Source organism: Salvelinus fontinalis, chromosome 24 (assembly GCF_029448725.1).
Source record: "Salvelinus fontinalis isolate EN_2023a chromosome 24, ASM2944872v1, whole genome shotgun sequence".
Classification (NCBI taxonomy): Eukaryota; Metazoa; Chordata; class Actinopteri; order Salmoniformes; family Salmonidae; genus Salvelinus; species Salvelinus fontinalis.
The window spans coordinates 39,651,776-39,673,462 of NC_074688.1; the positions used below are offsets into that span (position 1 = coordinate 39,651,776).

At 51.7% G+C, this 21,687-nt stretch overlaps 1 protein-coding gene across 2 annotated transcripts in view; it reads left to right on the forward strand.

Moving 5' to 3' along the window:
• The window catches only part of LOC129822416 (rho guanine nucleotide exchange factor 26-like), a 97,233-nt gene extending 76,561 nt beyond the window's left edge, over positions 1-20,672 (forward strand). For both annotated transcript variants that reach the window (XM_055880685.1, XM_055880684.1), the window contains exons 13-15: positions 11,771-11,841; positions 17,915-18,019; positions 18,445-20,672. In XM_055880685.1, the coding sequence (XP_055736660.1) occupies positions 11,771-11,841; positions 17,915-18,019; positions 18,445-18,587 (319 nt within the window). In that variant the 3' untranslated portion in view covers positions 18,588-20,672. The remainder of the gene's footprint in view (positions 1-11,770; positions 11,842-17,914; positions 18,020-18,444) is intronic.
• Positions 20,673-21,687: the final 1,015 nt, after the last annotated feature.

Genomic DNA, 21,687 nt, shown 5'->3' on the forward strand with positions numbered 1-21,687 from the left:
CATGAATGGTTAAAGTGTATAGTTAAATATAGTTAAAGTGAATATGCATATATGATAAACAGAGAGTAGCAGCAGCGTAAAAAGAGGGGTTGGGGGGGACAAACAGAGACAGACCAACTGGCAGGCGGAGACGGACGGACCGACTGGCAGGCGGAGACGGACGGACCGACTGGCAGGCGGAGACGGACATTACTCTCTGACTATGAGTGAGAATATACTGTACAGTTCCTCTGTGTGTGTGTGTGTGTGTGTGTGTGTGTGTGTGTGTGTGTGTGTGTGTGTGTGTGTGTGTGTGTGTGTGTGTGTGTGTGTGTGTGTGTGTGTGTGTGTGTGGGGTTTATCTGATGTTATCGGGACTTGATCTGAAATGAACTGGGTTGAGCTCTGCTGTTACTGGTCCAGTCTCTCTGCTAAACTCCAGTCAGTCCAGCTCCAGTCTCTCTGCTAAACTCCAGTCAGTCCAGCTCCAGTCTCTCTGCTAAACTCCAGTCAGTCCAGCTCCGGTCTCTCTACTAAACTCCAGTCAGTCCAGCTCCAGTCTCTCTGCTAAACTCCAGTCAGTCCAGCTCCAGTCTCTCTACTAAACTCCAGTCAGTCCAGCTGCAGTCTCTCTACTAAACTCCAGTCAGTCCAGCTCCAGTCTCTCTACTAAACTCCAGTCAGTCCAGCTCCAGTCTCTCTACTAAACTCCAGTCAGTCCAGCTGCAGTCTCTCTACTAAACTCCAGTCAGTCCAGCTGCAGTCTCTCTACTAAACTCCAGTCAGTCCAGCTGCAGTCTCTCTACTAAACTCCAGTCAGTCCAGCTCCAGTCTCTCTACTAAACTCCAGTCAGTCCAGCTGCAGTCTCTCTACTAAACTCCAGTCAGTCCAGCTCCAGTCGCTCTACTAAACTCCAGTCAGTCCAGCTCCAGTCTCTCTACTAAACTCCAGTCAGTCCAGCTCCAGTCTCTCTGCTAAACTCCAGTCAGTCCAGCTCCAGTCTCTCTACTAAACTCCAGTCAGTCCAGCTCCGGTCTCTCTGCTAAACTCCAGTCAGTCCAGCTCCGGTCTCTCTGCTAAACACCAGTCAGTCCAGCTCCGGTCTCTCTACAAAACTCCAGTCAGTCCAGCTCCGGTCTCTCTACTAAACTCCAGTCAGTCCAGCTCCGGTCTCTCTACTAAACTCCAGTCAGTCCAGCTCCAGTCTCTCTACTAAACTCCAGTCAGTCCAGCTCCAGTCTCTCTACTAAACTCCAGTCAGTCCAGCTCCGGTCTCTCTACTAAACTCCAGTCAGTCCAGCTCCGGTCTCTCTACTAAACTCCAGTCAGTCCAGCTCCGGTCTCTCTACTAAACTCCAGTCAGTCCAGCTGCAGTCTCTCTACTAAACTCCAGTCAGTCCAGCTCCAGTCTCTCTACTAAACTCCAGTCAGTCCAGCTGCAGTCTCTCTACTAAACTCCAGTCAGTCCAGCTCCAGTCTCTCTACTAAACTCCAGTCAGTCCAGCTCCAGTCGCTCTACTAAACTCCAGTCAGTCCAGCTCCAGTCTCTCTACTAAACTCCAGTCAGTCCAGCTCCAGTCTCTCTGCTAAGCTCCAGTCAGTCCAGCTCCAGTCTCTCTACTAAACTCCAGTTAGTCCAGCTCCAGTCTCTCTACTAAACTCCAGTCAGTCCAGCTCCAGTCTCTCTACTAAACTCCAGTCAGTCCAGCTCCAGTCTCTCTACTAAACTCCAGTCAGTCCAGCTCCAGTCTCTCTACTAAACTCCAGTCAGTCCAGCTCCGGTCTCTCTACTAAACTCCAGTCAGTCCAGCTCCGGTCTCTCTACTAAACTCCAGTCAGTCCAGCTCCAGTCTCTCTGCTAAACTCCAGTCAGTCCAGCTCCAGTCTCTCTACTAAACTCCAGTCAGTCCAGCTCCAGTCTCTCTACTAAACTCCAGTCAGTCCAGCTCCAGTCTCTCTACTAAACTCCAGTCAGTCCAGCTCCAGTCTCTCTACTAAACTCCAGTCAGTCCAGCTCCAGTCTCTCTACTAAACTCCAGTCAGTCCAGCTCCAGTCTCTCTACTAAACTCCAGTCAGTCCAGCTCCAGTCTCTCTACTAAACTCCAGTCAGTCCAGCTCCAGTCTCTCTACTAAACTCCAGTCAGTCCAGCTCCAGTCTCTCTACTAAACTCCAGTCAGTCCAGCTCCAGTCTCTCTACTAAACTCCAGTCAGTCCAGTCTCACTATGTTCATAACAAGTACTTTCCACATGGAGCTTTTTCTCCATTTAATTTCTGTCTCATTGTGAAACATGAACCTCTCACAGCAGTTTGGATTCCCGTCTCATGGTGTTTCCATATAGTGATGACATGTATAGTCTGATGTTGTATTCATTCAAATGACGGATGAGGTGTAGAAGGAACAAAGAGCTTGTTACACACACAGAGAGAGAGAGAGCTTGAGGGTCTGTGCCTTCCTCTCCACACATTAAATCATGGTGCACATATGATGCCTGTTTGTGTTCCAACAGGAATGCCTTAATGTATTTAACCTTGTTATTTAACCTTGTTATTTAACCAGGCAAGTCAGTTAAGAACAAATTCTTATTTACAATGACGGCCTACCCCCGGCCAAACCCGGACGGCGCCTCTTGCACAGCTGCGATACTCGGGAGCCCTGTGTGTGTGTGTGTGTGTTTGTGTGCGTCCAACTGCCAAGGCCAGCAACGAACAGATGTCATTCCCACATGTCTCCCTTAGACTCAGACAGCCACACAAACGTTCAGTCAGTCAGAGACACACACCTGTGTGTCTTCTCTCCTGTCCTCCAGTGTGTCATGACTCAGTACAGGTTCACCTGAGGGCAGCCAGGGAACCAACCCTGTGTATCTCCCTCAGTCCCTGAAGCCTAGTTAACACACTATTACAGTTTCCATTCACTGTGACCCGGTGGACAGATAAGGGTGTATCACATCAACCACCTCGGACCATCTAAAGAATGCTTGATCGTGGAGAAATGTCCTGAATGATAGGTGTGGTCCTATTGAGCCTCCGACCTCTGACCCCTGGTGAGGTCACCCTCACGTCTCTACCGTTGGTGACCTCACCAGGGTGATAATGGTAGAGACGACCCCTACGTAACAGGTCACCAGGGTGATAACGGTAGAGACGACCCGCTATGTAACAGGTCACCAGGGTGATAACGGTAGAGTCGACCCCTACGTAACAGGTCACCAGGGTGATAACGGTAGAGACGACCTCTACGTAACAGGTCACCAGGGTGATAACGGTAGAGTCGACCCCTACGTAACAGGTCACCAGGGTGATAACGGTAGAGACGACCTCTACGTAACAGGTCACCAGGGTGATAACGGTAGAGACGACCCCTACGCAGCAGGTCACCAGGGTGATAACGGTAGAGACGACCCGCTACGTAACAGGTGACTTCACCAGGGTGATAACAGTAGAGACAACCCGCTACGTAACAGGTCACCAGGGTGATAATGGTAGAGACGACCCCTACGTAACATATCACCAGGGTGATAACGGTAGAGACGACCCCTACGTAACAGGTCACCAGGGTAATAACGGTAGAGACGACCCCTACGTAACAGGTCACCAGGGTAATAACGGTAGAGACGACCCCTACGTAACAGGTCACCAGGGTGATAACGGTAGAGACGACCCCTACGTAACAGATCACCAGGGTGATAACGGTAGAGACGACCCCTACGTAACAGGTCACCAGGGTGATAACGGTAGAGACGACCCTCTACGTAACAGGTCACCAGGGTGATAACGGTAGAGACGACCCGCTATGTAACAGTTCACCTCACCAGGGTGATAACGGTAGAGACGACCCCTACGTAGCAGGTCACCAGGGTGATAACGGTAGAGACGACCCCTACGTAGCAGGTCACCAGGGTGATAACGGTAGAGACGACCCGCTACGTAACAGGTGACTTCACCAGGGTGATAACAGTAGAGACAACCCCTAAGTAACAGGTCACCGGGTGATAACGGTAGACGACCCCTACGTAACAGGTCACCAGGGTGATAACGGTAGAGACGACCCCTACGTAACAGGTCACCAGGGTGATAACGGTAGAGACGACCCCTACGTAACAGGTCACCAGGGTGATAACGGTAGAGACGACCCCTACGTAACAGATCACCAGGGTGATAACGGTAGAGACGACCCCTACGTAGCAGGTGACTTCACCAGGGTGATAATGGTAGAGACGACCCCTACGTAACAGGTCACCAGGGTGATAACGGTAGAGACGACCCCTACGTAACAGATCACCAGGGTGATAACGGTAGAGACAACCCCTACGTAACAGATCACCAGGGTGATAACGGTAGAGACGACCCCTACGTAACAGGTCACCAGGGTGATAACGGTAGAGACGACTCGCTACGTAACAGGTCACCAGGGTGATAACGGTAGAGACGACCCCTACGTAATAGGTCACCAGGGTGTTAACGGTAGAGACGACCCTCTACGTAACAGGTCACCAGGGTGATAACGGTAGAGACGACTCGCTACGTAACAGGTCACCAGGGTGATAACGGTAGAGACGACCCCTACGTAACAGGTCACCAGGGTGATAACGGTAGAGACGACCCGCTACGTAACAGGTCACCAGGGTGATAACGGTAGAGACGACCCGCTACGTAACAGGTCACCAGGGTGATAACGGTAGAGACGACCCCTACATACGAACACCATTCTTTAGAGAGTCACTAAAACTTTGCAGGGGAATTGGTCTTGTTAATTACACTGTTTTTTACCAACTATGGAGTTAAATTAATTGTGAATGATTATTCAGGTGGTATGAGCAGATTTATATAATGTTGAGACATGAAATTGCTGTCCTGGACAGTTGTGGGCTGACACTGTGTTTTTAGGGGGGGTGATTCCCGAATTAAGCTGGAACAGAACTGGAATGGGAACCAGAATAATGGAATGATGGAAGTCTGAGTCATGGAGCTCTTTGTTCAGATTCTCCACACAGACTCCATTCACTCTGCCTGGTGTGACCTGTGGTGATGTTCTGGGTCAGTATCTCTGAGTCTGGCTGCAACACAAAGTGCACCCTTTTCCCTACATACAGCACTACGTTTGACCAGAGTCCTTTGAGGCCTGGTCAAAGTCAATGCACTATATAGGGAATATGGTGCACTTTGTGCCGCAGCCTCTGAGTCCACTGGTCCTGGCTGGCTGTCCACGGTGGGGGTGAGACAGAGACTGGTCCTGGCTGGCTGTCCACGGTGGGGGTGAGACAGAGACTGGTCCTGGCTGGCTGTCCACGGTGGGGGTGAGACAGAGACTGGTCCTGGCTGGCTGTCCACGGTGGGGGTGAGACAGAGACTGGTCCTGGCTGGCTGTCCACGGTGGGGGTGAGACAGACTGGTCCTGGCTGGCTGTCCACGGTGGGGGTGAAGGGGTGAGACAGAGACTGGACCTGGCTGGCTGTCCACGGTGGGGGTGAAGGGGTGAGACAGAGATTGGTCCTGGCTGAAGGGGTGAGATAGAGACTGGTCCTGGCTGTGCAGGGTGAAGGGACGAGACAGAGACTGGTCCTGGCAGTCTACGGTGGGGGTGAAGGGGCGAGACAGACTGGTCCTGGCTGTCCACGGTGGGGGTGAAGGGGCGAGACAGACTGGTCCTGGCTGTGCAGGGTGAAGGGGTGAAGGGGCGAGACAGACTGGTCCTGGCTGTGCAGGGTGAAGGGGCGAGACAGAGACTGGTCCTGGCTGTGCAGGGTGAAGGGGCGAGACAGAGACTGGTCCTGGCTGTGCAGGGTGAAGGGACGAGACAGAGACTGGTCCTGGCAGTCTACGGTGGGGGTGAAGGGGCGAGACAGACTGGTCCTGGCTGTCCACGGTGGGGGTGAAGGGGCGAGACAGACTGGTCCTGGCTGTCCACGGTGGGGGTGAAGGGGCGAGACAGACTGGTCCTGGCTGTGCAGGGTGAAGGGGTGAAGGGGCGAGACAGAGACTGGTCCTGGCTGTGCAGGGTGAAGGGGCGAGACAAAGACTGGTCCTGGCTGTGCAGGGTGAAGGGGCGAGACAGAGACTGGTCCTGGCTGTGCAGGGTGAAGGGACGAGACAGAGACTGGTCCTGGCTGTCCACGGTGGGGGTGAAGGGGCGAGACAGACTGGTCCTGGCTGTGCAGGGTGAAGGGGTGAAGGGGCGAGACAGACTGGTCCTGGCTGTGCAGGGTGAAGGGGCGAGACAGAGACTGGTCCTGGCTGTGCAGGGTGAAGGGGCGAGACAGAGACTGGTCCTGGCTGTGCAGGGTGAAGGGACGAGACAGAGACTGGTCCTGGCAGTCTACGGTGGGGGTGAAGGGGCGAGACAGACTGGTCCTGGCTGTGCAGGGTGAAGGGGTGAAGGGGCGAGACAGACTGGTCCTGGCTGTGCAGGGTGAAGGGGCGAGACAGAGACTGGTCCTGGCTGTGCAGGGTGAAGGGGCGAGACAGAGACTGGTCCTGGCTGTGCAGGGTGAAGGGGCGAGACAGAGACTGGTCCTGGCAGTCTACGGTGGGGGTGAAGGGGCGAGACAGACTGGTCCTGGCAGTCTACGGTGGGGGTGAAGGGGCGAGACAGAATGGTCCTTGCTGTGCAGGGTGAAGGGGCGAGACAGAGACTGGTCCTGGCTGTGCAGGGTGAAGGGGTGAAGGGGCGAGACAGACTGGTCCTGGCTGTGCAGGGTGAAGGGGCGAGACAGACTGGTCCTGGCTGTGCAGGGTGAAGGGGCGAGACAGACTGGTCCTGGCTGTGCAGGGTGAAGGGGCGAGACAGACTGGTCCTGGCTGTGCAGGGTAAAGGGGAGAGACAGAGACTGGTCCTGGCTGTGCAGGGTGAAGGGGAGAGACAGAGACTGGTCCTGGCTGTGCAGGGTGAAGGGGCGAGACAGAGACTGGTCCTGGCTGTGCAGGGTGAAGGGGTGAAGGAGCGAGACAGACTGGTCCTGGCTGTGCAGGGTGAAGGGGCGAGACAGAGACTGGTCCTGGCTGTGCAGGGTGAAGGGGCGAGACAGAGACTGGTCCTGGCTGTGCAGGGTGAAGGGGTGAAGGGGCGAGACAGACTGGTCCTGGCTGTGCAGGGTGAAGGGGTGAAGGGGCGAGACAGACTGGTCCTGGCTGTGCAGGGTGAAGGGGCGAGACAGAGACTGGTCCTGGCTGTGCAGGGTGAAGGGGCGGGACAGACTGGTCCTGGCTGTGCAGGGTGAAGGGGTGAAGGGGCGAGACAGAGACTGGTCCTGGCTGTGCAGGGTGAAGGGGCGAGACAGACTGGTCCTGGCTGTGCAGGGTGAAGGGGCGAGACAGACTGGTCCTGGCTGTGCAGGGTGAAGGGGCGAGACAGACTGGTCCTGGCTGTGCAGGGTAAAGGGGAGAGACAGAGACTGGTCCTGGCTGTGCAGGGTGAAGGGGAGAGACAGAGACTGGTCCTGGCTGTGCAGGGTGAAGGGGCGAGACAGAGACTGGTCCTGGCTGTGCGGGGTGAAGGGGTGAAGGAGCGAGACAGACTGGTCCTGGCTGTGCAGGGTGAAGGGGCGAGACAGAGACTGGTCCTGGCTGTGCAGGGTGAAGGGGTGAAGGGGCGAGACAGAGACTGGTCCTGGCTGTGCAGGGTGAAGGGGTGAAGGGGCGAGACAGACGGGTCCTGGCTGTGCAGGGTGAAGGGGCGAGACAGACTGGTCCTGGCTGTGCAGGGTGAAGGGGCGAGACAGACTGGTCCTGGCTGTACAGGGTGAAGGGGTGAAGGGGCGAGACAGACTGGTCCTGGCTGTGCGGGGTGAAGGGGCGAGACAGACTGGTCCTGGCTGTGCAGGGTGAAGGGGCGAGACAGAGACTGGTCCTGGCTGTGCAGGGTGAAGGGGTGAGACAGAGACTGGTCCTGGCTGTGCAGGGTGAAGGGGTGAAGGAGCGAGACAGACTGGTCCTGGCTGTGCAGGGTGAAGGGGCGAGACAGAGACTGGTCCTGGCTGTGCAGGGTGAAGGGGCGAGACAGAGACTGGTCCTGGCTGTGCAGGGTGAAGGGGCGAGACAGAGACTGGTCCTGGCTGTGCAGGGTGAAGGGGCGAGACAGAGACTGGTCCTGGCTGTGAAGGGGTGAAGGGGCGAGACAGACTGGTCCTGGCTGTGCAGGGTGAAGGGGCGAGACAGACTGGTCTTGCCTGTGCAGGGTGAAGGGGCGAGACAGACTGGTCCTGGCTGTGCAGGGTGAAGGGGCGAGACAGACTGGTCTTGCCTGTGAAGGGGCGAGACAGACTGGTCCTGGCTGTGCAGGGTGAAGGGGTGAAGGGGCGAGACAGACTGGTCCTGGCTGTGCGGGGTGATGGGGCGAGACAGAGACTGGTCCTGGCTGTGCAGGGTGAAGGGGCGAGACAGAGACTGGTCCTGGCTGTGCAGGGTGAAGGGGTGAAGGGGCGAGACAGACTGGTCCTGGTTGTGCAGGGTGAAGGGGTGAGACAGAGACTGGTCCTGGCTGTCCACGGTGGGGGTGAAGGGGCGAGACAGACTGTACCCCTCTATCACCTCTCCCTCCTGTTATGTTTCATTCTCATCCCACACAGGCTTTTTCTCTCCATCCGTCAATCTAGCTCACTCCTTCTCTATCAATCCCTATATTCTACCTGTTTCTGGCTCTTTCGTTCTTTCATTCTTTCTTCCTTTCTTTCTCTAAATCAGTCTTTTCTTTCCCTCCTTGGTGTGGACAGGTGAGGTGGCAGGTAGAGTTACCTGGTGAAACCTGACCTGTGTCCCTCCTCCCATTCACCAGAGACACAAACCAAAAGACACTCTGTTCCATTCCTGTGAATTAGCCTCTGTCCCTGTTCAACTGAATCAAAACTCTGTTCTCCTTATCTCTCTCTCTCACGGACAAGGACTGGGGGGGAGAGGACTGGGGGGGAGAGGACTGGGGGGGAGAGGACTGGGAGGGAGAGGACTGGGAGGGAGAGGACTGGGAGGGAGAGGACTGGGAGGGAGAGGACTGGGAGGGAGAGGACTGGGAGGGAGAGGACTGGGAGGGAGAGGACTGGGAGGGAGAGGGGCGTGAGAGGACTTGGAGGGAGAGGGAAGGATGGAGATGAGAGAGGGATAACAACATGCACATTTCTCCCTTAGTGGACTAATAAAGCTGTTGACTTCCTCTCTGTGGACTAGTGTGTGGGGTATTGACTTCCTCTCTGTGGACTAGTGTGTGGTGTATTGACTTCCTCTCTGTGGACTAGTGTGTGGTGTATTGACTTCCTCTCTGTGGACTAGTGTGTGGTGTATTGACTTCCTCTCTGTGGACTAGTGTGTGGTGTATTGACTTCCTCTCTGTGGACTAGTGTGTGGTGTATTGACTTCCTCTCTGTGGACTAGTGTGTGGTGTATTGACTTCCCCTCTGTGGACTAGTGTGTGGGGTATTGACTTCCTCTCTGTGGACTAGTGTGTGGGGTATTGACTTCCTCTCTGTGGACTAGTGTGTGGTGTATTGACTTCCTCTCTGTGGACTAGTGTGTGGGGTATTGACTTCCTCTCTGTGGACTAGTGTGTGGGGTATTGACTTCCTCTCTGTGGACTAGTGTGTGGTGTATTGACTTCCTCTCTGTGGACTAGTGTGTGGGGTATTGACTTCCTCTCTGTGGACTAGTGTGTGGGGTATTGACTTCCTCTCTGTGGACTAGTGTGTGGGGTATTGACTTCCTCTCTGTGGACTAGTGTGTGGGGTATTGACTTCCTCTCTGTGGACTAGTGTGTGGGGTATTGACTTCCTCTCTGTGGACTAGTGTGTGGTGTATTGACTTCCTCTCTGTGGACTAGTGTGTGGTGTATTGACTTCCTCTCTGTGGACTAGTGTGTGGTGTATTGACTTCCTCTCTGTGGACTAGTGTGTGGGGTATTGACTTCCTCTCTGTGGACTAGTGTGTGGTGTATTGACTTCCTCTCTGTGGACTAGTGTGTGGGGTATTGACTTCCTCTCTGTGGACTAGTGTGTGGGGTATTGACTTCCTCTCTGTGGACTAGTGTGTGGGGTATTGACTTCCTCTCTGTGGACTAGTGTGTGGTGTATTATGTGTTTCTCTGATGGTGCTTTGTGTGATCGTGTTTCAACAACCATGACTGACTGTTGTTCATGCATCTTATTCTAAGTGAATTGAATCAGAAACAAAGGACATAATGAGAGAGGTGTCATCAGTCCACTACTATGTTGTTATTTGTTTTGCGATGCCGTGGTTGGTGCCTGACGCAGTGGTTGGTGTCTGACGCCGTGGTGAGGTGGTTGGTGTCTGACGTCGTGGTGAGGTGGTTGGTGTCTGATGCCTTGGTGAGGTGGTTGGTGTCTGATGCCGTGGTTGGTGTCTGACGCCGTGGTGAGGTGGTTGGTGTCTGACGCTGTGGTGAGATGGTTGGCGTCTGACGCTGTGGTGAGGTGGTTGGCGTCTGACGCCGTGGTGAGGTGGTTGGCGTCTGACGCCGTGGTGAGGTGGTTGGCGTCTGACGCCGTGGTGAGGTGGTTGGCGTCTGACGCCGTGGTGAGGTGGTTGGCGTCTGACGCCGTGGTGAGGTGGTTGGCGTCTGACGCCGTGGTGAGGTGGTTGGCGTCTGACGCCTTGGTGAGGTGGTTGGCGTCTGACGCCGTGGTGAGGTGGTTGGCGTCTGACGCCGTGGTGAGGTGGTTGGCGTTTGACGCCGTGGTGAGGTGGTTGGCGTCTGACGCCGTGGTGAGGTGGTTGGCGTCTGACGCCGTGGTGAGGTGGTTGGCGTCTGACGCCGTGGTGAGGTGGTTGGCGTCTGTCGCCGTGGTGAGGTGGTTGGCGTCTGACGCCGTGGTGAGGTGGTTGGCGTCTGACGCCGTGGTGAGGTGGTTGGCGTCTGACGCCGCGGTGAGGTGGTTGGCGTCTGACGCCGCGAGGTGGTTGGCGTCTGACGCCGCGGTGAGGTGGTTGGCGTCTGACGCCGCGGTGAGGTGGTTGGCGTCTGACGCCGCGGTGAGGTGGTTGGCGTCTGACGCCGCGGTGAGGTGGTTGGCGTCTGACGCCGCGGTGAGGTGGTTGGCGTCTGACGCCGCGGTGAGGTGGTTGGCGTCTGACGCCGCGGTGAGGTGGTTGGCGTCTGACGCCGCGGTGAGGTGGTTGGCGTCTGACGCCGCGGTGAGGTGGTTGGCGTCTGACGCCGCGGTGAGGTGGTTGGCGTCTGACGCCGCGGTGAGGTGGTTGGCGTCTGACGCCGCGGTGAGGTGGTTGGCGTCTGACGCCGCGGTGAGGTGGTTGCTGTCTGACGCCGCGGTGAGGTGGTTGGCGTCTGACGCCGCGGTGAGGTGGTTGGCGTCTGACGCCGCGAGGTGGTTGGCGTCTGACGCCGCGAGGTGGTTGCTGTCTGACGCCGTGGTGAGGTGGTTGCTGTCTGACGCCGTGGTGAGGTGGTTGCTGTCTGACGCCGTGGTGAGGTGGTTGCTGTCTGACGCCGCGGTGAGTTGGTTGCCGTCTGACGCCGTGTGATGCTGTGAGGTTGCATCCCAATACGTCCCCTGCTTGTCCTCTGGATTGTATCCTATGTCACGCTGAAAGAAAAGAGTCTCTGCTTAATGACTGAAATGTAAATGTCAAATGGATTGATGAGTTTCCTGAAACAGGCCGTGTTGATACTATCAGCTAAAGGAAAGGCGACGTGAAGTTGTGTTTTTTCTGCAGTGATATTATAAACCGCCATGTTGACCACATGACTTTCTATATTGTTATGGTGCTAATTTACTCATTAATATGTAAGAGAAAAAGTATTGTAAAGTGATGTTGTCTGTCCCACAGGAATGAGCGTGCTCGCTGGATCAGTGCTCTGGGCCAGAGCAGCAATGACGAGAAGAACAAAGACCGAACCAGTGAGTTCAGCACCACACACACACCTTCACTCAGACATCACTATCAAACATGGCTGGTCAGTGGAACATGTACACACACAGCACCACCTGGTGGTGGAGTAGTACAACTGTCTCCCAATCACTGTGTCAAATCAAAGTTTATTTGTCACGTGTGCCGAATACAACAGGTGTAGACCTTAGTGACATGCTTACTTACAGGCCCTAACTAGCAGTGCACTTTTTATGTAAAAAATAGGTATTAGGTGAACAATAGATAAGTAAAGAAATAAAAACTACAAATAATAGCAGGAAGGCTATATACAGTAGTGAGGCTATATACAGTAGTGAGGCTATATACAGTAGTGAGGCTATATACAGTAGTGAGGCTATATACAGTAGAGAGGCTATATACAGTAGTGAGGCTATATACGGTAGGGAGGCTATATACGGTAGAGAGGCTATATACGGTAGAGAGGCTATATACGGTAGAGAGGCTATATACGGTAGAGAGGCTATATACGGTAGAGAGGCTATATACGGTAGAGAGGCTATATACGGTAGAGAGGCTATATACGGTAGCGAGGCTATGTACGGTAGCGAGGCTATATACGGTAGCGAGGCTATATACGGTAGCGAAGCTATATACGGTAGCGAGGCTATATACAGTAGCGGGGCTATATACAGTAGCGGGGCTATATACAGTAGTGAGGCTATATACAGTAGTGAGGCTACATACAGTAGAGAGGCTATATACGGTAGCGGGGCTATATACGGTAGCGAGGCTATATACAGTAGAGGGGCTATATACAGTAGTGAGGCTATATACAGTAGTGAGGCTATATACAGTAGAGAGGCTATATACGGTAGCGAGGCTATATACGGTAGCGGGGCTATATACGGTAGCGGGGCTATATACAGTAGCGAGGCTATATACAGTAGAGAGGCTATATACGGTAGCGAGGCTATATACGGTAGCGAGGCTATATACGGTAGCGGGGCTATATACGGTAGCGGGGCTATATACGGTAGCGGGGCTATATACGGTAGCGGGGCTATATACGGTAGCGGGGCTATATACGGTAGCGGGGCTATATACGGTAGCGGGGCTATATACGGTAGCGGGGCTATATACGGTAGCGGGGCTATATACGGTAGCGGGGCTATATACGGTAGCGGGGCTATATACGGTAGCGGGGCTATATACGGTAGCGGGGCTATATATGGTAGCGGGGCTATATACAGTAGCGAGGCTATATACAGTAGCGGGGCTATATACAGTAGTGAGACTATATACGGTAGCGAGGCTATATACGGTAGCGAGTCTATATACGGTAGCGAGTCTATATACGGTAGCGAGTCTATATACGGTAGCGAGGCTATATACGGTAGCGAGGCTATATACGGTAGCGAGGCTATATACAGTAGAGGCTATATACGGTAGTGAGGCTATATACGGTAGCGAGGCTATATACGGTAGCGAGGCTATATACAGTAGCGAGGCTATATACAGTAGAGGCTATATACGGTAGTGAGGCTATATACGGTAGTGAGGCTATATACGGTAGCGAGGCTATATACGGTAGCGAGGCTATATACAGTAGCGAGGCTATATACAGTAGCGAGGCTATATACAGTAGAGGCTATATACGGTAGTGAGGCTATATACGGTAGCGAGGCTATATACGGTAGCGAGGCTATATACGGTAGCGAGGCTATATACGGTAGAGAGGCTATATACGGTAGAGAGGCTATATACGGTAGCGGGGCTATATACGGTAGCGAGGCTATTTACGGTAGCGAGGCTATATACAGTAGCGAGGCTATATACAGTAGCGAGGCTATATACAGTAGCGAGTCTATATACGGTAGCGAGTCTATATACGGTAGCGAGGCTATATACGGTAGCGAGGCTATATACAGTAGCGAGGCTATATACAGTAGCGAGTCTATATACGGTAGCGAGTCTATATACGGTAGCGAGGCTATATACGGTAGCGAGGCTATTTACGGTAGCGAGGCTATATACAGTAGCGAGGCTATATACGGTAGCGAGGCTATATACGGTAGCGAGGCTATATACGGTAGAGAGGCTATATACGGTAGCGAGGCTATATACAGTAGCGAGGCTATATACAGTAGCGAGGCTATATACAGTAGCGAGTCTATATACGGTAGCGAGTCTATATACAGTAGTGAGGCTATATACAGTAGCGAGGCTATATACAGTAGCGAGGCTATATACAGTAGAGGCTATATACGGTAGTGAGGCTATATACAGTAGCGAGTCTATATACAGTAGTGAGGCTATATACAGTAGCGAGGCTATATACAGTAGTGAGGCTATATACAGTAGAGGCTATATACGGTAGTGAGGCTATATACGGTAGTGAGGCTATATACGGTAGCGAGGCTATATACGGTAGCGAGGCTATATACGGTAGAGAGGCTATATACGGTAGCGAGGCTATATACAGGCACCGGTTAGTCGGCCCAATTGAGGTAGCATGTACATGTAGGTATAGTTAAAGTGACTATGCATAGATGATAAACAGAGAGTAGCATCAGTGTTAGAGGGTTTGGTTGGTTGGGGGGGGGGGGGGACACAATGCAAATAGTCCGGGTAGCCATTTAGTTACCTGTTCAGGAGTCTTATGGCTTGGGGGTAAAAGCTGTTGAGAACATTTTTGGTCCTAGACTTGGTGTTCCGGTACTGCTTGCCGTGCGGTAGCAGAGAGGACAGACTGTGTCTTTGAGGGGTCTGGGGGCGTCTACAGTAGGACAGGGGTATTCACATCCAAGCCTCTAGGTCTAGAGTACTGCTGCTTTTCTGTTATATCTGATCATTCATTCCAGATGTAAATCAGTCCTTAAAGGGATACTTCTGGATTTTGGCTATAAGGTTCTTTATCTACTTCCGCAGAGTCAGATGAACACATGGATGCCATGTTTATGTATCTGCATCCAGTATGAAGGAAGTTACAGGTACTTTCCTGAGCCAATGCTAACTAGTGTTAGCACAATGACTGGAAGTCTGCAGGAACAGCTGCTCCCGTTGTAAACTCTGTTGTCTGTATTGTCCCAGGGTTAGAGTGTAAACTCTGTTGTCTGTATTGCCCCAGGGTTAGAGTGTAAACTCTGTGTTGTGTCTGTATTGCCCCAGGGTTAGAGTGTAAACTCTGTGTTGTGTCTGTATTGCCCCAGGGTTAGAGTGTAAACTCTGTTGTCTGTATTGTCCCAGGGTTAGAGTGTAAACTCTGTTTTCTGTATTGCCCCAGGGTTAGAGTGTAAACTCTGTGTTGTGTCTGTATTGTCCCAGGGTTAGAGTGTAAACTCTGTGTTGTGTCTGTATTGCCCCAGGGTTAGAGTGTAAACTCTGTGTTGTGTCTGTATTGCCCCAGGGTTAGAGTGTAAACTCTGTGTTGTGTCTGTATTGTCCCAGGGTTAGAGTGTAAACTCTGTGTTGTCTGTATTGCCCCAGGGTTAGAGTGTAAACTCTGTTGTCTGTATTGCCCTAGGGTTAGAGTGTAAACTCTGTGTTGTCTGTATTGCCCCAGGGTTCGAGTGTTAACTCTGTTGTCTGTATTGCCCCAGGGTTAGAGTGTAAACTCTGTTGTCTGTATTGCCCCAGGGTTAGAGTGTAAACTCTGTGTTGTGTCTGTATTGCCCCAGGGTTAGAGTGTAAACTCTGTGTTGTGTCTGTATTGCCCTAGGGTTAGAGTGTAAACTCTGTTGTTTGTATTGCCCCAGGGTTAGAGTGTAAACTCTGTGTTGTCTGTATTGCCCCAGGGTTAGAGTGTAAACTCTGTTGTCTGTATTGCCCCAGGGTTAGAGTTTTAACTCTGTTGTCTGTATTGCCCCAGGGTTAGAGTTTTAACTCTGTTGTCTGTATTGCCCCAGGGTTAGAGTGTTAACTCTGTGTTGTCTGTATTGCCCCAGGGTTAGAGTGTTAACTCTGTGTTGTCTGTATTGCCCCAGGGTTAGACTGTAAACTCTGTGTTGTCTGTATTGCCCCAGGGTTAGAGTGTAAACTCTGTGTTGTGTCTGTATTGCCCCAGGGTTAGAGTGTAAACTCTGTGTTGTTTGTATTGCCCCAGGGTTAGAGTGTAAACTCTGTGTTGTCTGTATTGCCCCAGGGTTAGAGTGTAAACTCTGTGTTGTTTTTGTGCTGCCCCAGGGTTAGAGTGTTAACTCTGTTGTCTGTATTGCCCCAGGGTTAGAGTGTTAACTCTGTGTTGTCTGTATTATCCCAGGGTTAGAGTGTAAACTCTGTTGTCTGTATTTCCCCAGGGTTAGAGTGTAAACTCTGTGTTGTCTGTATTGCCCCAGGGTTAGTGTAAACTCTGTGTTGTCTGTATTGCCCCAGGGTTAGAGTGTAAACTCTGTGTTGTGTCTGTATTGCCCCAGGGTTAGAGTGTAAACTCTGTGTTGTGTCTGTATTGCCCCAGGGTTAGAGTGTAAACTCTGTGTTGTGTCTGTATTGCCCCAGGGTTAGAGTGTAAACTGTGTTGTGTCTGTATTGCCCCAGGGTTAGAGTGTAAACTCGGTGTTGTGTTTGTATTGCCCCAGGGTTAGAGTGTAAACTCTGTGTTTGTATTGCCCCAGGGTTAGAGTGTAAACTCTGTGTTGTGTCTGTATTGCCCCAGGGTTAGAGTGTAAACTCTGTGTTGTGTCTGTATTGCCCCAGGGTTAGTGTAAACTCTGTGTTGTTTGTATTGCCCCAGGGTTAGAAAGTAAACTCTGTGTTGTGTCTGTATTGCCCTAGGGTTAGAGTGTAAACTCTGTGTTGTGTCTGTATTGCCCCAGGGTTAGAGTGTAAACTCTGTTGTCTGTATTGCCCCAGGGTTAAAGTGTAAACTCTGTGTTGTCTGTATTGCCCCAGGGTTAGAGTGTAAACTCTGTGTTGTCTGTATTGCCCTAGGGTTAGAGTGTAAACTCTGTGTTGTGTCTGTATTGCCCCAGGGTTAGTGTAAACTCTGTGTTGTCTGTATTGCCCCAGGGTTCGAGTGTTAACTCTGTTGTTTGTATTGCCCCAGGGTTAGAGTGTAAACTCTGTGTTGTGTCTGTTTTGCCCCGGGGTTAGTGTGTTAACTCTGTGTTGTCTGTATTGCCCCAGGGTTAGAGTGTAAACTCTGTGTTGTGTCTGTATTGCCCCAGGGTTAAAGTGTAAACTCTGTGTTGTGTCTGTATTGCCCCAGGGTTAGAGTGTAAACTCTGTTGTTTGTATTGCCCCAGGGTTAGAGTATAAACTCTGTGTTGTGTCTGTATTGCCCCAGGGTTAGAGTGTAAACTCTGTGTTGTGTCTGTATTGCCCCAGGGTTAGAGTGTAAACTCTGTGTTGTGTCTGTATTGCCCCAGGGTTAGAGTGTAAACTCTGTTTTGTGTCTGTATTGCCCCAGGGTTAGAGTGTAAACTCTGTTGTCTGTATTGCCCCAGGGTTAGTGTAAACTCTGTGTTGTCTGTATTGCCCCAGGGTTAGAGTGTAAACTCTGTGTTGTCTGTATTGCCCCAGGGTTAGAGTGTAAACTCTGTTGTCTGTATTGCCCCAGGGTTAGAGTGTTAACTCTGTTGTTTGTATTGCCCCAGGGTTAGAGTGTAAACTCTGTGTTGTGTCTGTATTGCCCCAGGGTTAGAGTGTAAACTCTGTGTTGTGTCTGTATTGCCCCAGGGTTAGAGTGTAAACTCTGTTTTGTGTCTGTATTGCCCCAGGGTTAGAGTGTAAACTCTGTTGTTTGTATTGCCCCAGGGTTAGTGTAAACTCTGTGTTGTCTGTATTGCCCCAGGGTTAGAGTGTAAACTCTGTGTTGTCTGTATTGCCCCAGGGTTAGAGTGTAAACTCTGTTTTGTGTCTGTATCGCCCCAGGGTTAGTGTAAACTCTGTTGTCTGTATTGCCCCAGGGTTAGTGTAAACTCTGTGTTGTGTCTGTATTGCCCCAGGGTTAGAGTGTAAACTCTGTGTTGTCTGTATTGCCCCAGGGTTAGAGTGTAAACTCTGTGTTGTGTCTGTATTGCCCCAGGGTTAGAGTGTAAACTCTGTGTTGTCTGTATTGCCCCAGGGTTAGAGTGTAAACTCTGTGTTGTGTTTGTGTTGTCCCAGATGCCATGCAGGTGGAGGTGACGAGGACATACACAGCCAAGCAGCCTGATGAGCTGTCACTGCAGGTGGCTGACGTGGTCCTGGTGTCACAGACTGTGGAGGATGGTACGTTACACTATTACTCTCTCTGTCGCTCTCTCTACCTTTTCTCTCCCTGTCCTCACTCTTTCACATCTGTTCTCTCTCTCGTTCCTCTTTCGCCCCGTCTATTTTTCTCCTCCTTGGGGGATCATTGAAAGAGATGTATCGGTGTAGCATCTGACCAGAGGTGTTTGATGATGCGTATACACAGTCACACTCTTAAGGTGAAAGGTAATTTCCCATTGTGTCTCCATGGCAACCATCTCTTTTATGTGAAAGGGCATCCTAACACAGACAGAATAGAGCATCAAACAGATGTCATTTAAGAGTCCAACAGTGGGCTGAGAGCTCACTTCCTGTTTTGAAGAGGAAACTATTTTCTCCAGGCCTATGAAGTGAATTTCTGATGGATTAATGAAGGAATATAGAGTGGTGTGTCTCTCTTTCAGGCTGGTATGAGGGCGAGCGACTCCGTGATGGCGAGAGGGGTTGGTTCCTGTCAGAATGTGCTGAACCAATCATGTGCCAGGCCACTATTGAGCGCAACATGCAGAGGATGGACCGCCTCCAGGGGCTGGAAACCAATGTGTGAGCTGGAACTGCAGGCTCCACCCATTAAATACACCAGTGACCTGCCTTCAATCAGACACACCAATGAGTGAGCTTTATGCCCTGCGACAGCCCTCCACTGAATACACCAATAGAAAGTCTCCTTGGTCAACAGATCAATGTGTGAGATCTTTCTGCCAGCGACTGAATACACCAATGAGCCGCCTTCAAGCAATGAGAGTGCCACTAAATGCACCAATAGAATCCCTCTGTGGTCAACAGACAAATGTATGTATGCCAGCTGACTGCATCTATTAGAATGGGTTTTGGGGTCCAGGGATTGTTACCCATGCAGTCTAACGTTCTCCGTCTTCTACCAATCTCTATGGTAAGGAAGTTTGACCCTATGACCTGTCAACAACACGTTGACTCCTCCCACTGATGGAAGACTGTCCAGCTTTTTGGCCCCGAAGGACATCCCACTTGGACACATAACGTGCTGGGGTCAAAGTTTAAAACTGCCCCGTACAGAGTGGATGGGTCACCTATAATAACAGAGGTTGCATTACAACATGTATTCATTTCAGGAATGAAGCTTACCTTCTGTACTACATAACTAACATTTTATATCAGTCTATTTTTTGTCATGCTTTTTAAAGTGCCAGGTTGTCGTGATGTGACTGTTCAGTTTCACTTCTGCTCTGTGGTCAGGTTATAGTGTGTGATGAGACTGTTGGGGAAGAGGCTCATTGTAGACACACAAATTACACTGTACGTTAGATTTATGTGTGTGGCTAGGAGGCCTTTTGTAATGTAACTGAATGTGACGACGGTCCAAAATGGCCAAATAAACGGATCATTTCTAGACTTCCCTGTGTGGCCAGTAGGAGGCTGTGTGACTGCTGAAGAGGCTGAATGTAAGGAGCCAAAATGGCAGAATGACCAGTCCAGATTCCTGACCTCCCTCTGGTTAGAAGGTACAGTATAGTGAGGCTGAATGATATGATGGCCTACAAAGTAAAGAAGAAACTCCCACATTCATGCGCTAACCCCGGTTCCCAACACCCCCTAACCCCGGTTCCCAACACCCCCTAACCCCGGTTCCCAACACCCCCTAACCCCGGTTCCCAACACCCCCTAACCCCGGTTCCCAACACCCCCTAACCCCGGTTCCCAACACCCCCTAACCCCGGTTCCCAACACCCCCTAACCCCGGTTCCCAACACCTCCTAACCCCGGTTCCCAACACCCCCTAACCCCGGTTCCCTACACCTCCTAACCCCGGTTCCCAACACCTCCTAATCCCGGTTCCCAACACCTCCTAACCCCGGTTCCCAACACCCCCTAACCCCGGTTCCCAACACCCCCTAACCCCGGTTCCCAACACCTCCTAACCCCGGTTCCCAACACCTCCTAACCCCGGTTCCCTAGCCATTTTAGATACCTTAAAACTATTGAACAGGTATTAGCAGTATGGGCATAGCTTCACCTTGCACTCTGCTGAGGCGTGGGTTAAATTGAACCATGGTTACATATGCAGTTCGTTCAGCGTTGCACACTGCCTAGGGTCTGGAAGTTGATCTGTAATTGGGCACTTTATCTCCATCTTAATGTCACCTTACATAAACGGAGACATTTCCGTCCCACAAACCTCCGTCAGTCCTGCCTCTGGCTGTGATGATGCCCTGGGGGGGCTTTTAGAAGACCCAGAGCTGGAAGTAAAAAAAAAAAAAAAAAAAAAAAACATGATTTCTGTGACGAGCGGCAGGAGAGAAAATGAAACGTTGCGACGCTCTCTGCCAAGGTTTTAACAGGATTGTCCGGGCGTGATTCATCTGTTAAGTGTGTAATGTTGTCTTGCATTGCTAGAGGAAATAAATAATGGCCTGATCAGCTTCCTGTTGTAACACCGTTCATCAAACCAGACCACTACTCTACATCTGGTCTGAACCAGACAAAAAAACGTTTCATTTGCACTCAGGGAGAAACTGTGATGACACGCATTTAACCCATGTAAATATGTAACTTCTGTTTTACACGTATGTAATCCACAGCTATAGATTTATATTGCAGATGATGTCGTTTAGATATTTCATCTAACTATTGTTAATAAAAGTGCTATGGTGTATTTGCAATCTGTTTCTTTCAGAATGCTGGTAAATTTAGGGGAACAGACATCTGTTATGGCTGGGGACCGGGGAACAGACATCCGTTATGGCTGGGGAACAGACATCTTATGGCTGGGGAACAGACATCTGTTATGGCTGGGGAACAGACATCTGTTATGGCTGGGGAACAGACATCTGTTATGGCTGGGGAACAGACATCTGTTATGGCTGGGGGACAGACATCTGTTATGGCTGGGGGACAGACATCTGTTATGGCTGGGGGACAGACATCTGTTATGGCTGGGGGACCGGGGAACAGACATCTGTTATGGCTGGGGAACAGACATCTGTTATGGCTGGGGAACAGACATCTGTTATGGCTGGGGGACAGACATCTGTTATGGCTGGGGGACAGACATCTGTTATGGCTGGGGGACCGACATCTGTTATGGCTGGGGGACAGACATCTGTTATGGCTGGGGGACCGGGGGACAGACATCTGTTATGGCTGGGGGACAGACATCTGTTATGGCTGGGGGACCGGGGAACAGACATCTGTTATGGCTGGGGGACCGGGGAACAGACATCTGTTATGGCTGGGGACCGGGGAACAGACATCTGTTATGGCTGGGGGACCGGGGAACAGACATCTGTTATGGCTGGGGACCGGGGAACAGACATCTGTTATGGCTGGGGGACCGGGGAACAGACATCTGTTATGGCTGGGGGACCAGGGAACAGACATCTGTTATGGCTGGGGGACCGGGGAACAGACATCTGTTATGGCTGGAGACCGGGGAACAGACATCTGTTATGGCTGGGGGACCAGGGAACAGACATCTGTTATGGCTGGGGGAACAGACATCTGTTATGGCTGGAGACCGGGGAACAGACATCTGTTATGGCTGGGGACCAGGGAACAGACATCTGTTATGGCTGGGGGACCAGGGAACAGACATCTGTTATGGCTGGGGGACCTGGGAACAGACATCTGTTATGGCTGGGGAACAGACATCTGTTATGGCTGGGGGACAG